The sequence below is a fragment of the Micropterus salmoides genome, unplaced genomic scaffold (genome assembly GCF_014851395.1).
Source record: "Micropterus salmoides isolate LMB-PRFRI ecotype aquatic unplaced genomic scaffold, ASM1485139v1 Ms_hic_scaffold_2, whole genome shotgun sequence".
NCBI lineage: Eukaryota > Metazoa > Chordata > Actinopteri > Centrarchiformes > Centrarchidae > Micropterus > Micropterus salmoides.
Window position 1 is genome coordinate 21,588,696 of NW_024041150.1, and position 12,908 is coordinate 21,601,603.

Consider the following 12,908-nt stretch of genomic DNA (forward strand, 5'->3'; position numbering starts at 1 on the left):
CACCTGCGGAAAGCATCTGAATATATTCACTTTACCCAGAAAGGTGAAGTTGGGATTGCTGAGAAGTTTAAAGCCAGTTCTCTTCAAACCTGATTTACTTTGGAAGTTGGAGCTGGTACCCAGTTTGCTTATTTTGGCATAACTTTTATTCTGTGGAATTGCTGTATAACGTTGCGAGAGAAGCATTGAGTGGTCTGATTATGTATATCAGCTCTGAAACAATGCTGGTATTGTAAATGAGTCAGGCCTGGGCTGGTTCACTTAAAATTGATTGATTTGGAGGGAAATGAGAAATAGAGCAGAGGTGCAGCTCTGTCAGCTATTCAGGGCCAATCAATATTTTATGGACGTTGGGTAGTGATAAAATGCAATTTTGTCTGAAATGCATGAAGTATAAACAAGAAGTGTATTATGCCAAGCATGCGTAACTTAAATAACATTACTAAATAATGTTGTAATGAACAACATACTGTAAGCAGAAGTATTCAAAAGCAATACAGCCATTGCTTAAAAACAGCATGTTTCACAATACTGCCAATTATCTGGGATTCCTTTCTGTCAAATGGCATTCAAATGACTACTACTATCAGTATTTTGGACAAAAACATTCTGTGGCATTGTAAAAAACATCATAGTGTTTAACAGTTCTTGAAAAAGCAGAAAATGAAAGTATTGTGCTGATGGTTTTATGCTGCTCTTACAGCTAACTTGGTGCCATTCACGTCACTATTTATTACCATCATATCAATAGATACAATGGTGACATTTGAGAAGTTATATGGTTCATTGTGTTTGAGCAGTGCCTCAACTTTTCTGAAAGCTTCTGAAAGCTTGAAATGTTGTGGTTCAGCATCTTGTGTCAGTTGGTGACATTGTTGAACTTTTAAGATGTGACTATGTAGACAGTCTCTTTATGTAATTATTACACATATTATATTAGTATTTATACCATAGTTAAATTTGAGTTGCCACATATCTGTTTTTAAACCAAGAATCTACAGCCATGCTATCTGCTAATGAGTCTGTTAGCATGCTAACATTTGCTAATTAGATGACGATGGGAATGTTATTAGTTTTACAGGTTTGAGGGAGTTCATCAAAGTTCTTGCAGTTCACCCTGAGGGGGTCCAAGGTTTTTAACAATTAATCCAATTTCACCCCAAACCACTAATGTAAACCTCATGGTAGAGATAGAGGAAATGTCATGGGATCACCAAAGTCAGTTGGAATCATCCTCTGGGGACCATAAATGTATGTGCAAGGTTTCACATCATCAGTGTGGCTAAAAAGGAAGCCAAACAGAACTTAGTGATGCCTTTTCTCTCTGGTCCTACATTGCAAAGTGCCTTTCTGCTGCTTACTTTCCAAAATACAAAAGCCACCAAATAACACAATGTAAAAACACAATACACAACACCACAGGGTCCATTTTGTTATGTCTGACCAAAAATGTTGTCTGACCAAACATTTGAATGAACATCAAGTTCACTTTGATTTATTTCACGTTCAGACTCAAAAGCTGTTGAAAGGGTTGAAAAGGTTTCAACAGATTGTTCATAGTTGTTGACCCTCATCATGAAATTCCCTGCCACATTTTTTTCTAAAGCCACTGTTCCATAACCGTACTTGGGATGCTGTGGAAAAATAGCAGGCCAATACAACGTTTCGCCTTGACAGGCAGCTCAAGATCTCTCAGCACTTCAGAACCCAGTTTGAGTCCCATTACTTTCGTTTATGACCAGAGGCCATACAATACTTCACTTTTTTGTCTTAATTGATTAAGAAACATCTGAAAACCCTTTTTTGACTGGTTATTCTTTCGCTTGTGTTTCATAAACTGAAATGTTATAATGTTTTTGTTGGCATACTTTCTACAAAGTCTTACTGTTACTGGTACAGTTGGCCTGAATGGGAATCTCTCCTTGCTATAATCAGAATGAAAAATATTGTCATGAATATTATGAATCATGATGCTATCTGAAAATAATGTAGGGTATTTTGTCTGGACCACCAGCTCTCATGTGGGGAGTGTTTTCTCAGCCGCTGTCAAAAATATACCTCCGAAATCAGGAGGATGTCATATTGTGCACAAAATATTCCTCTCCGAGGTGTCAAGTGTCATTTCAAAGTGAGCAATAATAATGAAGCGACTGCCAAGTGCAGTAAAACCCCTTCTGTTTCTTCTAAAGCCTTAAAAAACAAACCTATGGAGAAACCAGGGTTGATGGGAACCATAGTAAAGTGAGAGTCAAACTCCACCTGTGGTTACATACTTTAAACTGTGACTGGACCCTTTGCTGGCAGCGCCTGACATTATCCTGGAAACCGTCCAAAAGGAGCAGAGTTGCAGGCCGAAGTGGAGCCAAACAGCGGGATCAAATTGAGGACTAAGCATCATACAAAAACGTGTGTAACATAATCCTGCATTTTGCACCCAGCTAACACATCTGGAGTGTCCTAAATCAGCCAAGCACTGCTTAAAAAAGGCATTGTTCTTTCTGTTTTGCCCTTTACTTTGTTACCTTTATTTCTTACTTATTGAGAGATGTGTTCAGAGTACAGGACGGCTGACAAGTACAGAATGAAAAAGGTTTAGATTAGGTTATTTAGATTTGTATTTTGAGTCCTTTTTTTAGCAGCTGACAAAAGCCCTGTGTCACCAAGTCATCACATGGGGCAACTTTTAACACCAATTAATGTTGAGCTGTGTGGTCTATTCAAAAACTTTCACCAACCCTTTTATTACTGTAATTATCTTGAACCTCAGACATGACAACAAAATAATATTCTTTGCTGGTCTGGGGGTCAAAAGAGTTTTCAAAATGATTTGCATAATAACTCTTCAAAGTATTGTTACTGCCTGAAATTGGATCTGGATATTTTCTGTGATGCAGAACCAGACAGGGAAAATTGTTCCTCTTTGTTACATTGACTTCCAGTTGTTTTAATCCTGACAGCTCCTTTAATGTTGAGTGGAATTTTCCTTCCTCGATATTATCCATTCCATTGCAAGTTGACAAGTCCTCCTCAAATGTGGAGAGCAAAAGCTCAGCTTTTAATTTCCAGCTAGTCTAAAAGACATAGCTTTACCTTCTTGACTAAATTGTGAATGCACACACTTTTTGGGGGGCAGAATGCAAACAGGTATGCCTGAAAATTTGTTTCCAGTTGTCAACTTGCAGAAAAGACTTCATGTATTGCTGGGTGGAAGAGGTCATTTTGGGAGAGATGCTCCCAATTTCCAAACTGAGGACTACTTGCGGACAACACAACCCAGTCAGGTCTTCAACAAGTAAAACCTTACAAAGCGTGTAATTGTTTTACTCCTCCACCTGAGCTTTAGCAGATTGATAGTGTTGACAGGAAAATGGCAAACAGGAAAACACTGACTAGATAAACAAATTAAAAACCAGGGCATCCGTGCTGAAAGGAAAAACAAAGAAAAAAAAAAAAGGAAAAAGAAACAGGGATGTCAGAATGGAGCGCACTTTTGTGGCAAGATAGTGTGTGTTTCCATTGTCGACCTCAGCTTATGTATAAACAGAGCCTAAATACTTAATGAACCTTGAGATTCTGAGTTATTTGTAGTCCACTAGTAATGATTTTCAGTGGCTCTTCCTCATCCTGCTGTAGGGTGGTTTGACTGTGAGAATATGAAACTTATACAAACAAAAAGACAATCAAATTACTGACTAAAATGTATTAAATTCTTCTTTTTTGCAGGACCTCCGGGAAAGCGGGGAAGAAGAGGCCGCAATGGAGAACCTGGTATGTACATTTGTGTGTGTTTGTGTGGCCAAAGATCACTGACGTCTCAATCCAGAAACAGTTCAAGGAATAATTCAGTAGGACATCAGCAAATCATCCTGCACTTACAATCATGTAAAAGTACACTGTATATCTTTGGAGGCCAAAATAGGTTATAGATGTGTAATTTGTGGCCTGGTGGTTTCAGTGTTCACTTGGATTGTTTCAGCTTCAGTTGCTATAGAAACACTAGATATTCACAGTGGCTGGGAGACGGTGCAGTTTGAGAGAGTAAAAGTGATGGATGAGCGTGCTGAAGAATGACATCTGCAAGTTTTGAGACACTCTAACCCTCACATGCTGACCCTAGGCATAATGTACCTCTGCTTCAGTATACATAATAGCCCACACATGTTAGCCTCCACAAATTCAGCAACAAGTTGGCATAATGCGTTCAGAACTCTAATGTCCCCTCCCTCCTCCCACACTCTTTGAGCTGACTCAACAAAGTTGGCCGAGCCGAGGCCTCGGCATCTAAGAAAAGGACATGTTGTGCAGCGACACTCCCACAGACGGAAAGTGTCGCCACAAATTGAATTCACAGCAAGAACATGTACTTGGCAGGGAGCTGCATCCACACTCTGTTCACCTGATAGTGATAGTGATAATGGGCTCTGGAGTTTGGTGGCCTTCCTGTGTTGAGGGAATGCAGTGCAGCAGAGCGCAGGCAACGCTTTGGAACAAAAGTGCTGCCCTTGTAAAAAGAAATTAGAGAGACAGGGCAAAGCAAGGTCCCAATTTTAAGTGAGGTTGAGTAATAAGGGAGCGGTTTGGTTTCACAGCCTGAGAAACAAACACTGTCTGTGAGGGGAGAAAAAACGCTGCTGGTTTTACAACCAAATCCAGCCTTTTTTTCAAGTCATAGGAATCAATCATGATCAGTCGAGATCTGTTATTTGAGTATCAAAGATGCTATTACCGCCTTTATTTTTTAGATTTTTCCAAATTCATTTAGAATCCCGTTGTGGCCATGTTCTGCATTTTGAGCTGTGGATCAATGTGGCGTGGCTCTCTGCCTTTCCCTTTTTTTCTAATTTCGTAATCTAGTGTATGAGTTTAAAGCCAAGGGAGATGGAAAAAAAAAACGAGAAATCAAATGACAGATAGACGACAGTGCAATGTTCTGGTAGGCTGCACATCTGAAATACCGCCAGCCTTTGTTTATGGAGTGCTTAACTTTCCAATAAACATCCACCGTGCCAGCGTATTTCAAATGGCACCATTGTGCAAAGACAGTTTTTTTTCTCTTTCTGCTCAGCCAGAGAAAATGTGAATGGCTTCCTCTTGACAAATCAATTGGAAACAAGCATCCAATCATACCCACTCACAATGCCTGGACTGGAGTGGCACAGTGGTCTATTAAAGGTGGACAATACGGCACCTTACCATTCTGTATAGTAGCCCAAATCCCAGTAGTGAATAGGCTGGAATATGTTGTAAAATCAGGCAGATTCAGCTCAAGTTTGTCTACCTGCAGTAGGGCCTCACCTGCCATAGAGACTGTTTTATTAATGCCATGAACTATGACATGTTAAGCAGTGTTTACACAAGACTTTTATTTGCATGTTCACTGGTTATGTACAGCTTTCATGAAAGCATTCCAGACTTTTAAATGGCTTTACAAAAGCAGCGCTTTAGAAGTCCTTGCACAGAGAATGTCATTCTAAATGTTGGCAATTAAAATGAAATGCTCTGCATATTTGCATGCAATTATAGCTCGGTTATTTCTGCTACATTTACTGTTTGGATATGTTTTGGGAGAGAAAAAAAAGTAGAGCCAATATTCTGTGTGAAACTCACACAGGCATTCAAAACAAATAAATATGATTGCACTATGCTGCATTATTGGAGCCCAGTGTCAAACTCTGTGTGTCCGTTCCACAGGAGGAGAAACTAGAGACATTTAGGAGACATTGTTTATACGACTGAAAAATTCAGTCCTTGACAGGCACAGGCGTGCTGCATTCTGCACTGTAAGCCTTCTGCAAATCCAATTTCCCTCTTTTAAGTCCCCAACACTGGTGGATGTTGAAGGGAAGCATATTTAATTCATGATCCGCCTTAACCAAAAGTAACTAAGCCGCAGCAAGTTTCCCACAAATTCATGGTGAGATGTTTTGCAGTTTACTCATCTACAAAGGCGAGGGGAAGCTTTTGCCCAGACTTGGCAGCAACTGACAGAGAGAACAAATAGGAAAAAGACACAGTGATATTTACCTATGCATTAAAACTGAATGGGATACTTCATCAGGATCTCTTGTTTGTTTGCCGGTAACATATGGAAAGGAAAAGTGTGACGTGACAGTTCAGGATGAAAAAGTAGCAGTGAATGCCACACTCTCAAACTGTTCTAGCAGGTGGTCAATGCTGGAAAGTGTTATAAGGTTCCTCCCATATTTTCCTTATGTGAATAATCAGTACTTTTGTAGACATGCGCCTGCCTCCACAAAACTACGAATTGATGCTCAAATTGTGCCGGATGAGCAATTTAACCTCACATTGGTGCATCTGTGTCAAGTGTGAAGAACAGCAGCTCTTTCTTTGCAACACATGCCTGACTCTTCTTGAAAAAAAAAAAGTTACTTTAAATGCCCCACGACAGCTTCTCTACAACCTTTGTGTCATTTTAGAGCACTTTAACAACTTGCACAATCATGTGAGCATACTCAAATACAGTACTTGTTCAGAAACCTTTACATTCTCTGGTGACTAACTACAGGTGCCAGTGTGAGAACAGAAAGTGAAACTCAGTCTGAGTGACTGTATGAAGCTGGAGCTTTGAGGGTGGATAATTATGTCACAGACTATTTCATTTAGCATATTATAGTCCAGCAAGTAATGTTTTGGTATAATTAAGGCCATCAAATTTAAGAATTTGAAGGCTTCTACCTTTGAGGTGACTATTACGCGCTTTGCAGCATATTCCACATTTTTATCACATTATTTCTTTGATTTTTCCATAATTGCTAGTTGAAAACTTTGTACTGAGCCACTGAGCACAGTGGGAAACATCAAAAAATACACAGTGGAGCAGGTTTATTAAAAGCTAAGTGGTCTACTGTAACTCAACGATCCATAAAACAATGCTACAGAAGTGCAGCCCAGCAAGCCTCAAATACACAGCTCCTTAAATGCTCCAGCTGCTGGAGCAATTTGCACTTTCCCCTGGTCATGAAGAAGAACAGTTCAAGGACATAGGACTTGTAAAGAAGCAAAATCCTTATTTTTTCAGAGTTAAAGCAGCTGGGTACCTTTTTTTAATAAGAACCTAAAGACTTAAAATGATTTGCAGGGTTCTGGAGAGCCCTGAAGTGCGTTGGCACACGGTCCTTTGAGCAGCAGTAATTGGGGAAAAAAGACGAGTGTCACCTCACAAAAACGTGGGAGTATTTTTTAACAAGCGCACAACCCCTTGTAGTAGTGAAATTAGAGCCACTTACAAAGGTAAAATGCGAGCACTACGCCTGGTGGCCATTGTTGGACCAAAGTGAATGGAAAATAGATATGAACGGCACAATGCTTGTCATTCTATCTCATAGAAATACAGGTTGGTTATAGCGAAGTAGAATTTCTGCCTATTCTGCGAAGCCAGTGAATGCATCACGGAAGAGATGCATCTTTATGAGCTGCTCCTTCCTAAGGAAATAATTCTCAGCAAGAGTCTGATTTCCCATCTTGGTTATTTGGATATGTGGTTTTAGTGGAACATTGATGATCTGAGTCTGTTTGAGCGCTGATTGAAAACACACTAACCAAGTATTTTTTCCTTTCTCTTTCAGGACCTCATGTAAGTATGCCTGCTTCACATCTTCTCAAACTGTGATAGCCACGTGAAGGTAAAAACTCCAACAGTAAAACATGACTGCATGTCATGCAATTTTTATTCACTGTTTAAAGTCAAGAATAAATTTACATGAAAGGGATATATTGGTATAAAACTGTAAGGTCTCATTAAAAGATAAGAAAGTTTTGGGAAATACAATTATTTTCTTTCTTGTTGAGAGTTAGATGAGACGATCAATCCACTCTCATGTCTGTATGCCATACATGAAGCTACAACCAGCAGGTGGTTAGCTTAGCTTAGTATTAAAATGGGAAAGAGGGGGAAAACGGCTCGCCTGGCTCCATCCAAAGTAGGTGAATTTCATCACCTTTGGACAGGTCTGCCTTCTACTCTTTATGCTAAACTAAGTTGAGCTGCTGATTTGGGATACAGACATTCTCGGCAAGAAAGCCAAAAAGCATATTTCCATTCATGAATATGCAAAAAAGAAAAAAAAAAAAATGAAACAGTGAATATATTAAAAGCTTTAAAGCAAATAAAATAAAAAAAGTATAAAACTGTTCTTACAATTGATGTAAAATACATCTGATTATGACAAATTTGCTACCAGAAATCTCAGTTGTACCTCACAGTCTGACTCTGTTATTAAAATAATCTCTTCATCCCTGCCTTCCCCTAATGGGGACCCTTTTCCCTGTCATTTGGGCTGTCTGGTTTGTAATATTCTTGCTACCAGGCTCCATCCCTGCCAGCTCCCTGCACCCGAACACTTTCTTTCACCTCATTACACTGCCGGGTGATCACAGATTCACTCCCCTTAACAGATGGAAAACTTTTCCCCAAAGATGAAGACAAACCCACACATACATAAGCACCAGGGTTTGTGACAGTTCACTGTATAACCGGGTCAAGCGGGCACTGTATGTGTGTGCTCTGCTAAAATTATTTATAGTCCAGAGGCAAGTGTGATTGAATAGGTATAATAGTGTGTGCCGACTGAGCCGTAAAAGTTGTAAGTTAATCCTCAGAGCCTTCTCAGACGCTCGCTCCTGGGGTTCTGCGACGTAACTAAGTGCAGGTGGTCTCACTTCTCAGCCTCCCTCGCCAGGCCTTACATCTGACAAATAAAATCACTACTGCAAGATGTCTCAAGAGCTGACTGAAGCCTGAGAAGTGCTGTCTCTGAAATGTTGGATTTTCCAGTAAATGTATAGGATGACTGTACTTTTGGGATTGTTCCTTTGGAATTGTCTCCTTGTGACATTGTAAATCCAGTGCACAAACAGTAAGAACCTGACAATGTTCCAGTTGTGGTCAGCAAATCACTCTGATGAAGTCATTCTAGGTAGCAGAATGTGCTAAAAGTGTTAGGGGTGCTAGTTTTAGGTACAGGCAAGCAACCAGGTTTTAGCAGAACCCATACTGCACTAAACCCTATGACTAAAACCCAAAAAAAGACTATAATTTACAGTGCAGACAAAAAACACTGAAGTCTGAGTGACTGACTGCATTTCTAAAAACAGATAGGTCTTCAAAAAATGCGATGATCTGACAATGACTCACCCAATGGTCACCAAATCTGTTTCTGAAATAAAAAAGTCCCGTGCCAGTTTCTTAAAAAAATAGGTAATAGTAAGTGATCTCATGTTGTTTCTCATTTGGTATGCCCACCCGGGGGATGGCAGCGGACACGTCGCTATGAATATTCAACAGCTCCCTCCATAACTCTGGGAACACTGTGTAAATTGTACACAGCCCTCAGAGCCAAACAAACCAACCGCTGCTGAAGCTATTACAGATTTCTGTGACTTGTTCCTATTCAGCCGCTGATGAAAGGACAGGGACCTGATGGTGCAGAGACAGAAAGAGAACAGGTCTTGTCAATCAAAACTCATCAGGAGAGATCCCCTATCCCCTATCGGCGTTTAGACATGGAAAAGTGATTAGCTTTGTTTTCATTTCCTCTTTTCCGCACTGCTTTTGTTTCAATTTCACATGGGATCAAGGAGCATGTTGTCCAGTGACGTCTAGTTGGAGATCTCTTCCTTGTCCTCCAGACAGATTGGAAAAATATTAAGGGAGACATGTTACGGAAACGGGTCGATGTGATTTTCAACTCTTTGCAACATTTACAAGAAGACTATTTTGTCTCTTCTTGCCACTGAAAGCAGAGTACTGTACATAAAAGTTGGGGCAAAAATGATCATATCTTCACTTTCCATTTTTTAAATTTTCTTCCCTCATCGTTCTGTGGCTCTTCAAGGGCGGTCCATGTCAAAACATCAACCCCTGTCACCCACCACTGTGTGTGCACACCATTTAGCACCAATCAAGCATAAAACACAATCCCTGAGGCTGCACTCGAGTACCCACTAACACTGCCCGCCGAGTGCACTTTTTTAGCACAGACTGTATGCCATACTAAATTAAAATTATACAGACAGAGAAAGAAACTAGCATGCTTTGAAATCTGGTTAGAAGGAAGGGGAAATATTTGAAAATGATACAATGTTGGAAATATCAAACCACTTCAGCCCGCTAAGCATGCCTCTGCACCACACTGGAGTCTGCTGCATGGCCAGTTATAGTGCAGCACACGAGCCCTTGCAAGAGTTCAGTCATGTTAGCAATGAGGTAAATCAAGCTGGTCTCGTCTGTATCTGCATTTGACAAGCAGTTTCCACCTCCCTGCTTCATCAGCTGAGGTTCCAGCGATGCAGGTTGAGGATGATCTGTCACAGCGTATGAATTATGCAGCTGCGTTACAGGGATTAGAGGCAATGTGGGGGTGAGGCAGACGAGCCCAGCCGCCCTCAACCTTTCATCCTTCATCTGTTCTGCACCACAGCTGTTAATAAAACATATTCCAGACAGACTTTGATCACTTCTGCCCTATGGAAGTGGAGAAGGTACCAGTTTAGTGCGACTCTAGGAAGAGTTGAAGGAGGCCCTGCATGCTCTGATGTTCGTTTACAGTTTTTGCTGTGTTGCGTGTTGTGAGTTTGAAACAGAAAATTCACATTAACAGTTTCATATCAGAGCAGAGAACATAGATGCACAGAAGGCTTTGGTACTGAAGAGGCCCACCGAGAGCTGCAAGTAGATCTATCTGACATGACAATGTTGATTTGGGCTCATAAGGGCAGTGGGGGCCCGAGGAGGCATACTGTCACTGGATGCGACAACATTAAGAGTTTGACCTTTTAGATGTCAGTCCTCTGCTCATGTCCTGCCCGTCAAAAGCACTTGTCTGTCAGCAAATGATGAGAGGCAGGGCCCGGGCCAACTGTAAGGTTTATTCAGAGTGATTTGAAGCAGTCAATAGTGCACTTTGGAGCAGGATGAATAGTCAAGGGAAACTGACTGTCTCATGCCATAGCATGGTAGGAGAATTAGTACAGTGTGAATGTGATGCTCAACAACTCATAACATCAAATGATGAGAAATGTAGAGCTGCCATAATGTCGTCTTAATTGAATCAACAGAAGAAGTGAAAGAAATACTTTTCCAACTGGAACATTGTCCTGTGTTCAACGTTTTATATCCACGACAGGAATTTTGTGGGTCAGAAATTTGCTTAGGTTTTGCGCAGAGAAAATGTGGCTTTTAATGCCAGGAAAAGCGGCATTTAAATGCCCCCCCTCCCCCTCAGGATTGAAGAGACTTTCCCTGCTATTGTGAATTATAATCTCCTCCATGTTTGATTTGTGTCTTGACACTGTACTTACACAACACACACTTACAGTCCTCAGTTCACGGTGTCCCTGCTCCCACAAGAACATCCAACGCATACCAACAGGCACACACATACACACACACACACACACACACACACACACACACACACACACACACACACACACACACACACACTTGCAAACAAATACACACACATTAAAGTCATTTTATGCCGGCTAATTGTGATACACTGTGAATATGGGAACCAGATGCCATTCTCAAGTCAGTTTTCCAGTGTGGTTTTCCTATCCCTGCCTAACCTCTGCGTCCAGATTCCCCCGACGAGCACCAGCTACTTGTGGTCATCCGTTCCTGCCCATTCTGCTCTGATTACTTACATCCCTGTCCCCCATTAGTTTCCCATCTTGAAAAAAGTTCCCCCGGGGGCCCACCGTAATATGATTGAGGGTTCCCATGCAGAACTAACAGATGGAGGTGTACATATAGATACATGTTTTTCTGGATGTCTTTTACTCCGTTCCAGGTTTGTGCACGTTTGAAACTGATAGATTTCATTTCCAATGGTGCCCACAGGCGTTTAGCTGCAAATGGCTACATGCGCATTTGCAGTTGCCTTACAACTATTTCCACTCTCTGGATTGGTGCAATTGATTATATTTGTGCAACAACATTTCAACTTTGCTGGATAAAGAGGTTATGGGAAATGTTGTGAGAGAATGAACGCAACATTAGTTTCCTTGCATAGTGCAAAAAAGAATCATGCCTAAAAGCCCATTATGGCATTTTTAGTAGACTGTGATCTGTAAAGGAAGATTGCAGCATTTAAAACTCACTAATTAACAAGGTAAAGTGTAAAAAAACAACAATTTGTCCATGTTTTATGGACGTGTAAATTAGTGAACTTTAGATGTGCTAGTAGGTGGATTTTCTCACCTTTTACAGGAGCAGGCTCGCTGTTTCCCTTACTACTAGTCTTATTGATGCTTACTGAGCTAACTTTAGTTACCATACAAAGATGAGAGTGGTATCAATATTCTCATCTAACTCTCAGTGAAAGAAGCAAAGGAGCGTATTTCCCCCAGTGTTGAGTTATTCCTCAAAATCAGCCAGGTTAAACTTAATCCAGTCTGGTGTGAGATCTAGAACTGGCAAACAAGCTGCATCACTTTACTGTGCGATGTGCGTAATTCCGTGTTTAGTCCTTTCGAACCCTTTTACTTTGGCCGTCTTCCCACTTTTGTGGTGAGCAGCACTCCTCACCTGCCCCTTCCCTGTCAACACTTGGTGCCTAGAGAATTGTTTTGCTTAACTTCCTGTGTACACACATGTTTATTAATATTGTGTAGCTATGTGAGAAAACCGTGTGCCCGTAAAAAAGAGGTTGTAAAAGCGGTAGTTGTTGGCTTGTGCTCGCAGAGATGCCAGTGCTCCAGGGTGAGATGATTGGATCCATGTGGACAGCAACTGCTGCCAGCCGCGTTTGGCCCAGGTTCTACAGCGAGGATGTGAGCGCCGTTTGATGAATTGATTTTCTGGACCTTCTTACATTCAACAGGTCACTGTGATGAAAACTAATACAGCGGAGTCCAGACAGAGGTTACATGCACAGCCCCTGTTC

At 41.0% G+C, this 12,908-nt stretch overlaps 1 protein-coding gene across 9 annotated transcripts in view; it reads left to right on the forward strand.

Moving 5' to 3' along the window:
* LOC119912977 (collagen alpha-1(XXV) chain) overlaps positions 1–12,908 on the forward strand; it is a 152,043-nt gene that overhangs the window by 78,518 nt on the left and 60,617 nt on the right. For all 9 annotated transcript variants that reach the window (XM_038732274.1, XM_038732275.1, XM_038732273.1 and 6 more), the window contains exons 3-4: positions 3,724–3,768; positions 7,587–7,594. In XM_038732274.1, coding sequence (XP_038588202.1) covers positions 3,724–3,768; positions 7,587–7,594 — 53 coding nt within the window. The remainder of the gene's footprint in view (positions 1–3,723; positions 3,769–7,586; positions 7,595–12,908) is intronic.